Below are 18,318 nucleotides of genomic sequence, written 5' to 3'. Positions count from 1 at the left end.
ATACTTACACAATACAAGCCTGGAAAGCAGCACTTACCCCAATAATCTACTAATTATATAGCGTACATTAGTATTTACTTCACATACAGTACAATTGATCGTTATGACTTACCACCAACCGCATGGCCAGCGGTTCAAATCCCGACAGCGGAAGCCCGGCAGGGGTCAAGATCCTGACAGCAGCTAAGGTGAGTACAAACTAACCTACCCCCCCTCCAACCCTCCTGGGGGGCTGTCTAACACTAAGTCCCCCCCGAGAGCCCCTAAACTAACCCTCCCCCCCGCTTCAATCAGGATGCCGGGCATCGGGCTCCCGGCGTAGGTAAAATGACAGGTGTCGGGATTTCTACGCCTCATTAGACCCTTCCCAGGATTAGACAGTCGGGACACTGACGGTCGGGTTTTAGACTGCATACCCAGTACAATGCCATAACCATAATGGGACAATAAACATTTACTATATCAAACATGGATTCTGGTGCATATTATTTGGCAAAGAGAACAGCTAACATTTTATGACCTATTACCATAAAGTTCTGGGAAGCTCCAAATTGCCATAGGGAATGAATAGAACAAATGAGCATTTATGACTCAAGGGATTTCCGTAGAACGTGGGACTTACCTTTGCATGGTTTGTGTGACCACAGAACCACTAGGTGGGGCACTTGTATCTATATCCTCCACAGGGGAAGTGCAGACAGGTTTGCTAGACGCAAACTCAAGAGCATATTGTAATACATCCGCCAATGGAAACCGTTTCGGCCCCGAACCATAGCTTAAATACCTGACAATTTGGAACAATACAAAATGCAGAAAAACACAAGTTACTTATATAAAATTGTACGATCACGCATTACAGGTTAGGATCCGCAGTAATGGTAAGCGTGGTACCTGGCTACATATAAACAAACAGTAGGGTTCCTGAGGAGGGATGCAGGCGATGTACTACCATGGGGGAAGCTGGCATGCAGTATCAGCCCCACAGCGGAGGCAGAGAGCCCCTATAACTATTACATATTTTTCGTTAACAATAAAAGCGGTGTAATGGCAGGGCCACTTGTTATGGAGACTCCGCAGTTCATCATGTGAGCAGTAGTTGCTCATGGTTTATACAGGACGTCGTACTATACCTTTCTAACCGCTGCTGTAAAACCGTAAGGTGCTCTTTGAGTCTTTTGATTTCATCCCGTTTTATCCTGGTGATATCCCTGTTTTTGTGCATATATCTATGAGAGAAGAAAATAAATAAAAGTTTTATGGAAATAATCAAAGTGTGTCTTCAGTTTTCCTTTTAAGCAATTCAGGAGCCTAAGGGGGGTATTTATCAAAGACTGGAGAGCGATACAATTGTGAGAGAAAAAGTATTAACCAATCAGCTCCTAGATGTCATTTTTCAAACACAGCCTATAAAATGTAAGTTAGAAGCTGATTGGTTGGTGATTTATATCTCACAATTTTCTCTCCCATCAAGCTTTGATACATAGGCCCCTAAATCACAATGATTTGGAACAAACTCCAATCGGCTGCCACTTTCCTTAAGCGCAGGAAGTGAAGGGTGCGAAGGAAAATTCCATCCCCTAGGCTGTGAAGTGTTTGCATCTATTTCTTTCAAGAGATGAACTTATGTTCTGAAGATCACGTCGTTCGTTCTTGCAGTTTTAAGAGTGCAGATGTGTAGAAAATGCTAGTGTACTTACTGAACTGCTTATAGAGAAAGTGTATGCTGTGTTTACTCACCTGTCCATGTACAAACATGATGGAAACTCTAGTTTGTTGTGGATTTTCTCCGGCCTTCCTAAAGCTTGATTAAACTCAAACCTAGACAGCTCGAAAGTTAATACCGGCGGCAGTTCTGTAAACCAGTGCTACAAGAGGATGACACAACAGGGAACAGATTCAGGATCATTCAGACGTGGAAACCCAATCCAACCGGATACGGACGGGAGTTTTTGTACTGGAAGACCAAACCACTTTCAATTCCAGGGGATAAGTGTTCAGATGTGCTCATCCCTAAGAATTATTATTTTACTGAGCACCTCTATAGGGTCCGAAGGAAAATCTGCAATGTCGATAGCCGTGAAGTGTCAGCGAAATTATCGGAATATATACTAATATATCAAACAAATATGGAGAGATGGGTATATACTGTAGATATATAGGTCTGGGGACATAAACTTGCAGAGATTTCTCACCTCCTGGCCAGACTTGCTGGAGTTCTCAGAATGTAATGACTCAATCTCTCCCTCGATCATTGCAGCCTCCAGGCACTCGTGTAAGTCTTTAAAGCCATTTACCTGGAGAGGGTACTGCCCAAACATCTCCGTGTTTTCAAATTTCTTTCCTTGCCAAGAGAGGATTAAACATTAAAGACAGAACAGACAGGAAACTGAACATTGCAGAAGAAGGCATTACTAGGAATTTCCACGAGCAGACTACATAGAAAGATCTGCCGATAATGAATATCTTTTTTTTTTTCTTAATATCATTCATGTGCTAGATGAAAATGGTGGTGTATGTAGTTTAGGTCCCCATTGGATTAATAGCGGACTCTTGTTGAAGACGTGCATTGTGATATCGGGCCAAGGGTCCAATAACACCACCAATACTGCAGTACTTGTGGCCAGCTTAATGCTGTATCTGCCCTGTGACAATTGCTATGGTTATTCACAGTGTTCTTCCACTGGGGGTGATGGGAAGTGATTGAACTCTGTTGTTCACCTGCTATTCTTCTGATTGGGCCTCTTCATAAGGTTATTTTATTACTTTCACCACACAGCAGAGAGGTGGAGTTCTCACCCCAGACACAGTAAATGACACAGAAAGGAAGAGGCAACTTCATTCTAGTTCGTATGAAATTAGGAAGTCGACCTTAAATTTGGCAATATAGCCGAAAGATGAAAGATAGCAATTAACTATCAAGATACACAGTTATACTACCATATAACAAGTTAAGACACATACAACTTAACATCTACCCTGTCACATAGTGATAAAGAAGCACTTGCGCTCACTTTGTTGCTTATGCTGCTTTCCCAGCAACGCAGCGCAGGCCACCGACGTCATTTCCCCGCGACCTACACTGTTCCCGAAAACGGCGGCGGTGGCGTTTAGGAGGCTCAGCTGAGGGGTAAATAAATGGCGAGCATCATTCTTTGTATTACTTTGCTGTGCCTGAAGAGAGCGCCGTAATGAAGGTGCTGAAACGTTGCTATAATGCTCCTGTAAAGAGTTTTTCTTTATTGAGAATACCAGCCACATGGAATTGGTAGGGCAGCTGGGGCTCGGGGTTGATAAGAGGGACTACTCAATATCCTAAGTGAAGTCTCCATCAAACAGTATAAATAATTTTATATCGTACTTCAGTCGATGGAGAATTACCCATAATGGTCTGATATTTTGCTCTCTTTACCTCTCACATTGATTACAGTGCAATATTTAGGTAACCAATGCGTAATTCATTTCTTTAGGGTTTGCACTGGCTCAAATAATAAAAATCCTGTCAGCGTAATCTCTCTTATATAAATAGGTCTAAAGGTGCCCATCCACTAGACGATTAAGTTGAGCAAATGAACGATAACGATTGTTGCTTGCAAATCGTTGCAAAAATGTCTAAAAAGACCATCGATGCGCGTGCCCGCTGGTCGTTTAGACAAATATCATTGTGCAAACATGCTGGTCAACCTGACGATAACGTCAGGTTGAGCATGTTTGCAGATGATTGATGAGACTGCACTGAACGACTGCTCGTTCAGTGCAGGCTCATCACAGACTAACAAACGACTGCACGATTACAATGTCGTAATCGTGCAGTCGTTTTCATGTCTGCTAGTGGATGGGCACCTTTACACTGCTGCAAGATTTTAAGGTCATCTAAGAATAATTCAACAATTATGCTGATAAGGCTGGTAAGGGGATCCTGGCTATGCCTGAATTCCAGTGAAGAAACTCTGCAGGAGTGTGGTGATTGTCAGGAACTTTTCTCCTGCTGTCTTTTCCAGCTGAGCCACTTCAGCACTGGACAGCACACTTCAGTAACCCAGCACCGCCTTGTCTCTTGATTAGGTGTCCCACAATCAAGGCAAGGGCAAAAAGGGAAATGTCTCTAGTAGGTGCTTCTCCCCCTGACAGAGCCAATCTGCCTAATCACTATGGTGGTGACAGGAGCTCCCACCAGCGCAGGTCAGTTTCTCACCTAGCGCCGACCAACTGCCACGCGCTCCAAATGCCACTTGCCTTACCACCTGACACTGCTCATGTGTCATGCTCCTGACCGCTTCAGCAGCTGCAGAGGCTGCTGGGAATTGTGGTCTGCCTGTGTAATCTCATGCAGTGTAGCGCAATGCACAGTGTCAGTCGTAATACCTCGCATAGCTGGGTATTACAACCCCATGTGATCACTTAGAGCTGGGGTGCAAAATACATGACCCAATAGCCAGTGTTTGTCCTCATAACAAGTTTGCTGGCATAGTCTATCAAACAAAGACTCATATGCTGGTCACACCCGGGCCAGCTAAACGCTGTAAAGTTCAGGGAGAGAAAGTGCAACTGGCAGTCACACAATCTGTTGTTGTTGATGTTCTGTTGTATGCTTAAGCTTTGGAATTCTGTTTGAATGTTTTCTTACTAGTATATCCTGCATGCATATTTATCTCTTTTGCTGTTATTTAATAGCCTACAGGGTTTGATCCGTTAACTTTTCCTCCTACTACTCATGTTTGATGTTAATCTGTTTCGATTCTCTGCTCAGTTAATAGGCTTCGTTTATTATCTTTGGGAGTCTCTAAGTTGCCCCTATCCTCGGCTGGATGCACCATGGCTTAGGCTTCACTAGTACGATATTGTATGGGGCATTGTGTATGTAGGTTTGAGTCCCCGATACCAGTGAGCCGCTCGTTTTCTGCTATACAGTATTTAACATGTCCTGTTTTTGTCTGGTCTACAACATTTATTATCCTCCTCTTTTTGTTTCTCTTCATATGTATCAGTGCGCTGTGTGTTAACCCTTCTATCCCTATACATTGGTCACATCACCTACTTGTATTGCTTAATGTATTTTTGTGGGTGTAAACTTTAAACAATATTTAAAAAAAAAAAAAAAAAGCTTGTACCAAAGTAAGCAACCAGGAGGGCTCCTGTACTGGGGTGTGTAGTAGGTCAGTATAATAATATACTACATAGTATAATACCTAGTATTCAGGTGGAAAGCTGTTGTGACCAACTCCACATGCCCTGAAAGACGTTACAAGTAAATACTAACCTTCATGTACACCCACCGCTAGGAAACGCCCATAAAATAGCTCCACCATTGGGTTCTTTGTCTTCTCTCCATCTCTGCAAATAAAACCAAACCACCAATAACTTATTAATAATTTGTTCTATTTCTTCACGAAAATGACATTGTATTACAATAGGAGACAGTTATAAAAACCACCACATAAGCAGCTACCTTGCTGACAGACCATTCCTCCTAGATACATATTTCAGTCCCATGCCACAGACCATGCCTAAGATTCAGGTGGGAGAACCAGATATGCCAGTGAACAGTAATGGTTTCCACACTATTAAGTTCCCCATTTATCTTAACATAATTAATAAAGGTCATCACCGCTCACGTCCGCCAGAAAGGTGACCTTTGCCTAATTTAATGAGACGACATCCAGACAGCCAAAACCTCAATATTCATAGAAGGCTAACTAGCTCCTTCATTCAAAAACTTGGATAAAAAATAAACAGAGAAAAGCCCTCTCTGTTTTTTGGGGATTTCTAGACAGCAGCTCTTCTCCAGACCATGGAATAGAAAGTCAAGTCTTCTGTCATGAGACTTCTCCAGAGTCCACATGTCATGTGACCTTAGGATACCTCCTCGCCCAAGGAATGGGATAGTAGTGAGGCAAGTCCCCAGGCTTCCTCCAAAGCCCTCTCCTCTGCAGAGTTACACAACTTTTCCATGGCTGTTTCCACTACTTGTAGGCAAATTGATGCACTTCAAAGGCCACATTTTTAGTTCTAAGTATAAAAGGACTGGAAATGAATAGCCTGATCAGTTAATCATAAGATACAAAATAATATGGGTTCCGACCACAGCCAAAACAAAAATATCAGACTTCTTGAATAACCTTCTGTACAGACAGCAGTGGAGGCTCTGACATGTTACCGCTGCCTCATTTTACCTCTTGCCTCCAGTGTAATTTACATGTCACTTAGCTGTTCAATTGTCAGGAATTGCTCACATCACAAGGGCAGCAATGGGAATCTTTACAGAATTACTAAACAGGGGGAAAAAGCCAATTACAGGAACAAAAGTGATAGCGTTCACGTAATTAAACGCTCTCACCTCGAAAGAGCGAATAAAGCAGTCAAAATATTAAAAAGAGACAGACGTGCGAGATGTATTTCTGTGACTTATACGCACCGATAGAGATTTATTCTTCTGCACGCTTTGTGGCTATAGCTGTGTGTGCATGTGTGTGTCAAATGTTACGCGCTTGAAAAGAGCGCTCTCTGCAAAGCTTTTCTCGGGATGTGACGCGTCACATGTACATGCTATCATTTCATTTTAGAACGAAAAAAATTGGATTTTTGTGCTTGCGTAGCATCCTTTTCTCTGAATCCATCTGGGGACACTGCGTTCCCCATGGTCCAGTGTCCTCCAGATCAGATGAAAGAAAAAAACATAATATATAGAAAGTGAAGGAAGACTGTAGGGAACATAGGGGGCGATTCAGCTTGGGACGGAATTGCAAAGCTGCCCGCAAGCAGCTTTGCAATTCCGTCCTTGTAAATATGCAAATGCAGCTAGAGGTGTACAACACACCTGGCTGCATTTGCGATCCCAGCACTGCGACTGAGATCACAGACTAGGATACCCATCGCTTACTTAGACTAGCCAGCTTGTGAGTCCAGCAAACTGCATCCGTGTACACATCCCCCGGCCATGCCACTTCCGGAAAACGGGGTGGACACGCTCCCGTTTCCGGGAGCGCCAGCTGAACCCGCCCCTGCCCCTTAAATGCATCTGCCTGATTAACAGGACCCTTTCTTCACATTTGCAGAAGCTGCGTTCAGCTGAATTAGCCCCATAAAGAGCAGCATCAGTATGACAACTGTGCTCTTATCCCCCTACATTCATGTTGGGGACACACTCAGATATTTTTGGCCATATTGAGAGATTATCCACAAATCACCCCTTGCGTAACCCCCCCCCCCCAAAAGAAAAAAAAAATCACTGTTCCCGAAGAAGATCAGATCGAAATGGCAAGGTTCCTTTTCAGACGTAGCCCGTAAATCAAGCTGGCAGATCACCTCTGCTAACCTGTGTGTTGTCATTTACCAACCATACTACAAGTCCCCAAATAGGTCCGGGCGATCATCATTGGTGAAGGGACTGGCAGGACTTGGGTGCTGCCAGCTTTACGTAGCAGGAAGAGGGTGGGGAAGACGGGCTTTATAATTAGGATTTGCCATTTTTCATATTATCCATCTACGAGACTGCCATCATTTGCAAAACTTAATGAAAGCAAAAATGACACCAAGAAGTTTGTCCAGTCCGTGAAAGAAACGGTCAATTTTAAATATTAAATTAGAATACCAACTATATGATTCCACTTTTACTTCATCAGCAGTCTGAGAAGTACAGATGTGTCCTCATACAGCCAGGAGCGAGACGCCAGACGTGAGTCAGCTGCCAGGTCCTGTGCGACTAGGCGGGCACAGAGCGTCATTCTCACTAGACATCGCGTCTAGTAACATATGGATGTTACAATCCTCTTCATGAGACCGCACTGATAAATTTGATATGCGACACTTATATCTGTGTATCTGTGTGTGACTGAATCTGTCTTTGAAAGAACTTGTCGTGGAAAAAAGCTGCGCCCGCTGTATCGCATCAATATATATATATACAGATACCAACTCAGTCACACACAGATATACTGCACAAGTGTCACATATCAAATCAATCAGCGCAGTGTCCTAAAGCAGACTGTCACATCCGTTTGAGACTAAGGCCTGTATTCAATTAGCCGCGATAATTTCGCTGCCGTCGGCGGAAACTACTTTCCGCCTACATCACGTGTTTTGGATGCGGAAACTTATCGGGCGCGCCCTCACTATTCGCCCTATTCAATTCCAAAGGACGCGAAAACGGCAAGCCGCGATGTCGGAACAGGCGGAAAGTACTGTCAGAAATGGGGAAATCGGCCTGAACCCCCACCCAACAGATGTAATAACATTGGGGATCACTATAGATGCCCCCGATTAGCCCTAATGAAGGTATTTGGGGGTACTTAAGTTGAGACAACTGGTGCCAATTAGCGCATTCACACAAGTGGTGAAGAATAGCATTAAGCTATATTTTTAGAAGAAAATAACTACTCCCAGCAATTTGGGGTACGTGAAAATGTTTGCTAGCATATTTATAAAGTTGCTAAAGTGAAGTTTTAAATTACGTCAAAAAACCACCTGCCGCAAGCACCTGCAATCATAGAAACACACCTGCCCCATACTTGGGAAGCCCCATGAAGTCTATTTTGCTAGTTTTTAAGTTTGTCCCCCAACTTTGTACTCTTTTGCCCCCAAAATGAAAGTACTTTTTTGGGGTATTCTAAAGTATTTTTTTTTACTTTTTCTTGACACAGCTTATCTTTAGGGGACTGTCCCAAGGGGGTGTAGTATAAGAGATAGACAGTAATTAGTTAGAAAATGTCTAGATAGACACCAGATGTTAGACAGTCAATAGTTAGACAGGGAAAAAAGTTAGACACAAACAAAAGTCAGACACATTAAAGTTAGACATGTAAAAAGTTTGACAGGTACAAAAGGTTGACAGTGTCAAAAATTGGACATGATAATGGTCGACACAAAAATGGTCGACAATTATTGTTATTTTTTTTTAGCCCTAATCTTCACCCTAACCCTCCCCTTGGTGCCTAACCCTAAAAAAAATAGTTAAAAAAATGTGTCGACAATTTGTGTGTCGATCTTTTGTACCTGTCGAACTTTTTACATGTCTAACTTTAATGTGTCTGACTTTTGTCTGTGTCGAACTTTTGTCCTTGTCTAACTATTAACTGTCTAACATCTGGTGTCTATCTAGACATTGTCTAACTAATTACTGTCTGTCTATAGTCCGGAACCCGTCCCAAGGGTGCTGGTGGGTTTCCCGAAGTCGGCACCCCAAAACCGCAATTCTGCACTTTTTCCCGCCTGCTATTCACAGGCGAATAATTTTTGCCTATTACATTGCTTTGACTTTTCGCGTGCGCGAAAAGCCTTTGCAATTGAATGTGGCGATACTTTTCCGCCTGGCGAAATGACGTCATCCGTGATACTTTTCCACGGATTCTGACTTTTCGCTGCTAATTGAATACGGGCCTTTGACACAACGTCGGACGAAAAAGACACAAAAAACCCCCATAGGACCTGGCGTGCCGAGGAGGGCTGTTTGGCGCAAAAGCAGCAATAGTGTACGAGGACGCATCTGTAAATGCTGAAAGTTAAAATAAGAAGATCGGGACTCCTGAGAGCTTGGCCGTGCAGCTTTAAAAACTTAAAGTTAGAAGTAAATCAAACTGTCTAATGAGGACAAGTGAGGAGTAACTCATAGCAACCAATCACCTAGGTATCATTTTATAGAATGTACTAGATAAACGATAGCTACAATCTGATTGGTTGCCAACACATCAGCTTCTCGTCATTAGCATGTTTAATAAATCTCCCTGTAAGAGTCATATTGATGTAGTGCGGGTATATATTTATTTTCCTGTCTGACAATTGTTTGCCCAAGGATCCATATTACTCTGACCACGCCGCTGTAAGCTCACCTCTCCTCCTCTGCTTTTATCTGGAATGCGTCCTCCAGCCAATCCAGCAGTTTGTGCGTGAATTCACTGACATCTTGCTGTAGGAAACAGTAAGGAGACATAGATCAATGCTACTGTAAGACCAGCGAGACCTCGAATTATGAACACATTTCCTCTGCATCTACATCTCTCTCCCCCACCTCTTATTACACTAAATATTACAAAAAAGGGCCGAGACCTCGGTCATGACAACAATGGGAACTGGGCGGGCAGAGGTGATCGCTTACTGTTGCGCATAGAAACAGATTTGCAGGACAGGGGATAGAGAGAGGGACCATGGATGACGGTGGTAAGAGACTGTTCCAAACATGTGATCTATTGTCAGAAGTCACTAGATACAGTGCATGCATGTTGCAGAAGCAATAATCCACCAGTTACTATAATAATACATTTGGTGAGACCCTGCTATGTATCAGGGGACCCCCTTTGTACTGCAACTTAAGGTTTTAGTATAAGCTGGACTTTATCCAGTGTACAGGGATCCAATAGGGCAGGAAGGCAGGAGATGCCCGAGACATGGCAGAGTGATAGCGGTGTCCTTGTGAGGGCATTGGATTTCCTCCTGAAACTACTCTGGATGCTACAGGCTGTAAGTAGGGTGCCAGGATCTGAAATATACGGTCACTGGTACCATTAAACAAATGCTCCGAATCCCCTGGCTGCTACTAACAGCTGTGACGAGCAGGGTACCACTCTCCACCTACCATGCTAAAGTTGCAGCTTGATGTTATTAGACTACTGCTGCACAATTTCAACTCAGTGGGTGGTTGGAAGGCGATTAAATAACCCGCTACAGTTCTCTTTAGGGCCCTCATTTGTCAACAAGTTTTATCTTTCACAACGAGTGATGAAACTCGTTGCATATGATAATGGTGCTCCAGCCAATCAGCTTCCAACTGTCATCTGTTAGGAAAAATGACAGTTGGGGGCTGATTGGCTGGAGCACCATTTATCATACACAACAAGTTTTATCACTCGTTGCAAGTGATAAACGAGGTCCTTAATGTTTTAAAACATTTCCCACCAAGGAGAAATCCACACTTGTATTTGTATATTGTTAGGTTTCACATCGTCACTGGTCAGCGAATCAAAACACAGCAACACACAATGGGGAACCATTGCTCATTCGGGCATGACATCAGGTAGGAGCACAACTTATTTTTCTGTGCCCACACTGACCTTTGACACTCTGCCCACCAGCAATGACACCAACAGGATGCAGTTTATAGCCCGGCGGACTAAACGCCGCCGGTCTATATCCCAACACGAGAAGCACGACAGGAGACTTCAGATAGCGTCAAAATACTGACGCCTATCTGAATCCCGATGCCCGGACGACAAAGGAAGACAACCGGAACCAGGTAAGTCCGGGGCGTCCTTAGCATTAGCCGCGGGGAGAAGGGTTAGGTTTAGGGAGTGTAGCAGGGTTAGGTTTTGGGGGGTAGGTTAGGGTTAGGCACCCCTAGGGGGGTACTTACCAGCCGGTGTCGGCATCACCTGCTGTCGGGCTTCTTGTGTCGGGATTTTAACCGGCAGCTAAACAGCCACCGGTATTACATACTGATTCCGCACCAACAGAAGATCATATTTTACATAAAGCGCAGGTAAAAGTCTCTGCAGTAACATGACGGCCCCTCTGCTCACCTGCTGGGAATCATTGGATTTGAAGGCATCCTTGAGGATCTCCACCGCTCTAGACGGATCCACGTATTTTCTTTTCGAGCTGACCAAGAGTGAGAAGAGATATCGGAGCTCACGCATGAAAGGCAAATTCCTATGTTCCTAAGTGTCAAAGAAAATTAAACAGTTATTGCTGTCAGGGGACAATAAATGTCCTCATTAAGAATGCAAATAGCAACTTGTTTGGTTAAACATTTTAATATATTGTTTAACCAACACCTCTAAGGTATTACTTGTTATCTTCCTAACTCCTACTTCTTAGTACGTCCTTTGCAGTACAGCTTGCAGATATCAGCCTAACTGCACTTCAGTTTACATGCAGTGGTTAGTAAAGCCTTTTAAATATACCCTAAAAAGGCGTGTAACGCTGCGAGAGAAAATCCAAAGTGGTAAAGACAGTTGGGCGGAATGTGTGCAGCATTATAGAGATTAAAATTGTGTAAATTAAACAACATCCACTAAAACTTTACATACATCAAGCAAAAGTATCTTACCCATAACATAATAAAAAGTAGAAGCAAACAAACTTAATACCACAGTTCGGTAAAAGTCTAAACCAGTGGTTTCCAAATTTTTTGAATCACGGCGCCCTACAGTTGTTTTTTTTTCATGGCACCGCAAATAATATTAAATTAAGTAACATTTTGCTTTTAGGTCATCCTTAGGTTCTGTTATATGGTGGTGGCAGGGTTGCGATTCTGTTTGTCCACATATTTTCTGATAAGTAAAACAAGAGGTGGCTGCCATTCACATGGACCAAAAATAATTTGATTTGGTCATGGACGACCAACCAGTGGCACCCCTGCAAGTGCCCTGCGGTACCCCACCATGCCATGTCGCCAGGTGTGGGAACCACTGTTGTATGCACAAGAGTTGGATCATGTACATAACTAAAACAGGAGTTTAAAGAAGTTACAATAGTTTATTTTTACTAAAAACGCCCATCATTCAAAATAACAGAAGTTTAAGGGTTTTCTCTCTCATTAGCTATTGGCAACTTCGCATAGCATCCAATCAGACTCTAGCTATCACTTATCTTGTACATTCTTTAAAATGATAGCTAGAATATGATTGGGTGGTATGGAAAATATCTCCACTTGTTCAACCTGGGGGCGGGATGCGTGATGCATCACACTCGGGATGCGATGCATCCCGCCGCCCTTCGCATGCATACCGGCATTGGTAACGCTGGTATGTATGACGATCACCGCTAAGGGCCGCTCTCTTGGTAAGAGTGGCCCTTTGCAATGGATGGACTTCAGGGTCTATGCCGCGGGGGGCGGGGTGCTGGGATGGATCCTTTTTACAGCACTCTGCGGATAGAAGCCCACAGGCTTCTATGGACTTCTTCCAGATGGTGTTACCCACCGCATCCAAGCCCCAGAGTGCATCGCATTCTGGGGCTTGGTGCATATGAGAAATGTGGTCAAACCCACATTTTCGGGGTTTGACCGCATTTCTCACCTTGCTGCATTCCGCCCTAGAAGTGTGATTGATGGTTGCTGAATGCAGACGATAAGACAAGATGCATTTCAGCCAATTCCCCTTTAAAACATTATTGTGCAAAACACAATTCTTGTTCTGCAGCATAATTCTGTTAAGTGTAAAACCATTAACGGTATCCAATTTACCAGCAAGCCAAAAGCTTTCTTAATGCTCCATTTGCAAACGAACAAATAAAACTACTTATTTAGGCAGAAGCTGTCTCTATTTCCAAATGGGTTTGAGATGATCACCCAACATATAACATATATACCCATATGTAAGAAATGCATCACGGTATTTACCCTAAAATAGCCCTTTTCAGCCTATTAAAGTTATGGTAAAAACAAATTTCACAAGGGCCCTTTGTTTATTGTATGTTTACCCTTTATACTGAAGGGTTCATGCTATGGAAGTTTAACACAGGAATGACTACACTACAGAGACACCAAGAAAGAGAACTGTACATACAGTGTGCACTCTGTAAATCTACCTTTTGGTTCCGTGGGACATCCTGGGCACTTGCAGGGGGGCTGTAGTTCAAAACCAGCCGGCGAAATTCCAAAAGATTGAAGAGAGACTGAAAGAAAGAGATAAGAAAAACATATAGAAATATGTACTTTTTTAATTCCCCTGGAAAAGTAACATATTATCACTTACAAAATGGTCTTGATATGAAAAGTGAAGGAATCAGCCTAATAGTCAATCAGAAGTGTCCACTAACCAGTTACAGTTGAAATTATTAAAATATTTTGTCACAATAAATAAATGATCATTTGCATCATATAGTCATGGCTCCCATAGGGTCTTGCTCACACAGGTGCTAGGAAAATTAGTAAAAGTGCATGAAAACAAACTCAAGTTATATGTTTAGCGTGCAAACCTAGCATTTTTCATGTGCTAAGCATGAGAAGTAGGTCCAGCTCAAATTTTAAATGCAAGAAACCATTCAAACTATTAATGCGCCTTCCAGCTTGAAAATAACATCTGTATTAACAGAGAACTGGTGTAAACAAGCCCCACAGCTAGGAAAGGATCTCTAGCAATTATTAACATTCCTGTGCATTGGAAAACTGGGAATGATTCTAGTTAAGACAGATTGTATCAAAGAACACTGTATAAACGAGGGGGAGAGACACAGAGGGGGTAAGGAGAGAGACTCAGGGAGGGATGGTGAGGGAGAGAGGTAAGCAAGATTGGGTAGGGAGAGAGAGATGGGATAAGTCAGGAGAAGAGAGATGGGGACACAGAGGGTATGTTAGAGACAGACACGGGGAGTGGTAGGGAGAGCAAGACAGCTAACTACCCAGCAAATATTGGGACGTAGTACTAGTAATGTATACAGATGTGCCCACATACATCTATCCTCCGCACGCTACAAGTCGTGTTACACAACGCGTAAGTACGTGTAACTTGGTAGCGCCGAGCATGTTATCGTGCAACGTTTTTCCCTTTAAATGAGTCTTATTCGCACAGCTTCTGCTGATTAAAAGGAGGCAGTGGATTCCAGCAGGGTATGGAGCAGGTCAGGTAAAGCAGGCTTAGGCAGAGATCCAACAGGCAGGTGAAAGAGCACAGGAACTCTCTCTCTCTCTCAGCTCTCGCTGAGAAACACGTTGGGACTGGCAATGAAAGGAAGCTCTGCACTCCCGTAAATACCCAGTACCACACTGTGACAGGCTAGAGAGAGCATGTGACACACCAGGATAGGGCAACTAGGTCACATGTCCGGAGGCAAGATGGCGGCACCCATGCCAGAATGGAACGGAAGCACCACCAGGCCTAACCAGACCAGAGTGACAGTATGCCCGCACAGGACTACGCGCAGCCAATGCACCCCGCCAGACGCCCCTCGCCATAGCATCCTCACAGGTATTACCAGTCGACCCCTATGCCGGGAAACCCTGGTCGTGACAGTATATAAAAAGTCTATAGATAGTCAGAACGACACCATCCTGGAGGAAAGCTACATGTGGAGCAGCATTTGTTTTTATTTTTTCAGGGACCCTTTCCTTGGGTATATTTACTAAAGGTCGATTTTTATCAATTTAAAATTGATTAAAAATCAATAAACATCGATGTTTTTTCTGGGGCTAAATCGCACATTTAAAACTAAATAAAAAATTGTCTGTTCAGAAATGTGTGATTCAGCCCCAGAAACACAACATCGATGTTGATCAATTTTCATTGATGTACATAAATGGATGAGGAGCAAATCTGGGTTGCGATCATGTATCTTAGTCACACAGAATTCTGGTTAACAAGTTTATGGAAAAGGGCAAGTGTGCAGTAACCAATAGCAACCTGTAAATCTGATTAAATACTATAAATATTTTTTGCCTGGCCAGTAATCAATCCCACCAATGTCAAAATATGTAATGTCTCCAGAACTTTAAAATAAATACTTGTGCATGTGACAGGATGTGTTCTCTTACGAAGTTAAGATTTTATAAGCCATCTGTCATCAGCTGCTTCTTATGGCTGGCAAGACAATGGAACAAGTCTGTCTGCACCACCAATCAGATCACAGCGAGCGTTCTTCCTCTGGGAAATCCCATTTAGCAAAAGGGAAAAAAACAAAACAAATATCCTTCGTTTCAGAAAAAAACGTTCCTGGTTAGAGCCAGAGATCCTTCTTTTAGTAAAAGCTTTGCTAGTTAAAGCCTATGCTTTGTAGAAGACACCAGGTAATTATCTGCAATGACCAGAACGACCAGCCACTAATCAGGGCTTCTAGGATGCAGCAAATAACCAATTTAGCTATCAATACAATAACATGCATGTTTCTGACTCTTGATGCTTCACTAATCCGCTTTTAAAAAGGTTATATAGACCTGAGAGCCCAACAGATTGGGAGTGACACCTGATAGATCTAATCTGCAGTTTATTTACATTACCGTCAGCCGAACAAGGAAGTCTTGTCCAGGACAACCTTACTTCAGCTTAAACATGGTCATTGATTTAGTTTGAATGTCAAATACAGAAAAATAAAGTTATAACAATAAATATAGGATAATCACATTCCTGCAGGAGCATCAGTGTCGGAATCCCGACTTCCCAAAATCGCAATGTTTATCATTTTTGCTGGCACAAACCAGGTCACATGGTACAGAGAACTCAGAATACCGATTTGCATGTTGTACAATACTGAGCTGCTAAATGTGTGGCAGCTTCAAATGCATTGTTTTGCACACAGGCCTTAACAGTAGATATATTAACCTTTATCCACTGAAAGCAATTGCTCTAGTCCATTACATAGTTGACATTCTGCAATATGGGAGGTAAGCCAGTCACAGAAGATGCAACAGAGACTGCTCCACCTTTACTACAGCAGGCTGTAGTATATTCATGTGACATGACATTAATGGGAGGAGCCACATGTACGTAGATGGCCCCCTAAGCCTTCTCTTGCGGGCCTCAGCTTCTTACGCCATTATTTTCAGAATGTATTCATATTCTCATTTATGCAGCTTTGTACAGAGAATATCTGTCATTCACATCATCCCCTGCCCCACCACTGCAGCCTAACCCTAACCAAATACCTCCGAAGCCTAACCCACCCCCTATTGCCTGACATTAACCCTCCCCTTAACCATAATACTTACCGTCAGGATACCGGCAGTTGGGATCTCAACTACAGTTTTTTTCTGACCTACCAGTATGTTTCTGGAGTATAGTAGGAAACCTGGATACTAAGAGAAAACACGGGAAGACAAACCACACTGAAAGGGCCCTGGTTGGGAATCGGACTCATAATACACAATCCCAGTGCTGTCAGACAGAAGTGCATACCACTGTGCCACCATGCTACTCCAGTCTGTATTGATTTATTTGCTATAAGCTTGAAACACATGTTTAAAATGCCTGCTGGAAGGTTACTAGAGGTAGTTTCTCTTTTTTTCATTAGATTTATGGTTGTAAGCTGGTTATATACCTCTACAATCATCAGGCCATTCTTTCCATTCCAAACCTTTTCATGCAGTATCTTATGAGTGTGTACGCACCTTCTATCAGGTTTTCTCTGAAGAAAACTGGTCGCATCAAAAGATCAAGTTTTATGTGCAGTTTACTTTTCATCCGCTGGTACAATATCGGACATGTAGTGAAGTGTGGGCCTGATTCAGACCTGCAAGCGGGTCGATGTTGCCCAAATGCGCATGCGCACGACGGAGGCGCCTCCATCGTGCGCATGTGCGAGACCCGAATAACGACGGGGACGTTAATGGTCTCGCACCAAAGGGGGCGTGCTGTCGATGGTGAGTGACAGCACGCCTACCGTCTGGGAACGCCTACCGTCTGGGGCCAGCCCCACTGACATCACTAGTGATGTCAGTGGGAGTGCTTTTGGCTCTGATAGAGCCAAAATCACTCCAGGGCTGGCGGTCAACGAGACCCTACCGCAAGGGTCTCATCGCAAGCCCGATAGTCTCGATCATCGCGACCATCATCATGGACGCTCGCATAAGCTGTGGGTGGTAACCCACAGCTATGCGAGCGTCCAAGAGGCTGCTTCGCAAAAAAAAACAAAAAAACGCCCTGATTCAGAGCGGGCGCTCATTCAGAGCGTCCGGCTCTGAATCAGGCCCAGTGTACGCACTCAACCGTTGTGTGCAAAGCTTCTGCCCATACCCCTGCAGCAGCACTACCTTTGTGTCTTTTCAGCAATATTTGAAACAGATAAGTTTACTGGGTCACAAGTTACATTGTAAAGGTGTGTACACATGAATCTGCACTTTCAATGAGACTTCCTAACGTAATCAAGAGTAAAATTGCATTGAAAGTATGATTGTACAAGTGTGTTCCTAGCTTTACGGAGATTAAAGCCGGGTACACATCTAAACTACAAGAAATCTTGCCGATGGTCGGGACGAATTCCCTGTGCCCCTGACCACCCAAAATTGCCCACACACACTATGCGTTTTAGTGAATGACTGAACAATATCTCTTTTCGTCCTTCAGTAAACTGCACAGCCCCGCATACGATATCGTGTTATTGGCCATGCAGCACTGGCAACCAGAAGATCTCGTATGTGACCTGTGGGAGCGCGCAATTGTGGGTACACGCTAAACAATCTTCACGATTTGTCGTTCCAATATGACAAATCGTGAAGATATTGTTGTAGTGTGTACCCCGCCTAAGGATAATGTGTGGCCCTGTTGAAGTTTAGAGGGCCACCCAAGATGCCCATAAATGACGTAGGCTACAGTTGTCATGCCTTCAGCATAGGGTTTGTTAATCCATCTCACATCTGTTACACTAATTCATATTAGCAGCCCCACCTAGTGGTCAGGACAG

General features: G+C 43.4%; 1 protein-coding gene across 6 annotated transcripts in view; it reads right to left on the bottom strand.

Annotated features, from left to right (window-relative positions):
• The window catches only part of USP25 (ubiquitin specific peptidase 25), a 151,530-nt gene that overhangs the window by 41,450 nt on the left and 91,762 nt on the right, over positions 1 to 18,318 (bottom strand). For all 6 annotated transcript variants that reach the window (XM_088442757.1, XM_088442760.1, XM_088442756.1 and 3 more), the window contains 8 exons: positions 13,516 to 13,602; positions 11,505 to 11,642; positions 9,822 to 9,898; positions 5,258 to 5,331; positions 2,193 to 2,341; positions 1,738 to 1,865; positions 1,131 to 1,226; positions 623 to 784 (listed from right to left, as the gene is read on the bottom strand). In XM_088442757.1, the coding sequence (XP_088298883.1) occupies positions 623 to 784; positions 1,131 to 1,226; positions 1,738 to 1,865; positions 2,193 to 2,341; positions 5,258 to 5,331; positions 9,822 to 9,898; positions 11,505 to 11,642; positions 13,516 to 13,602 (911 nt within the window). The remainder of the gene's footprint in view (positions 1 to 622; positions 785 to 1,130; positions 1,227 to 1,737; positions 1,866 to 2,192; positions 2,342 to 5,257; positions 5,332 to 9,821; positions 9,899 to 11,504; positions 11,643 to 13,515; positions 13,603 to 18,318) is intronic.

This window comes from Taudactylus pleione, unplaced genomic scaffold (assembly GCF_031769625.1).
Source record: "Taudactylus pleione unplaced genomic scaffold, aTauple2 ptg000316l, whole genome shotgun sequence".
Classification (NCBI taxonomy): domain Eukaryota; kingdom Metazoa; phylum Chordata; class Amphibia; order Anura; family Myobatrachidae; genus Taudactylus; species Taudactylus pleione.
Note: the sequence above shows the minus strand (reverse complement) of the source record. Positions and strands in the feature narration are given on the sequence as shown.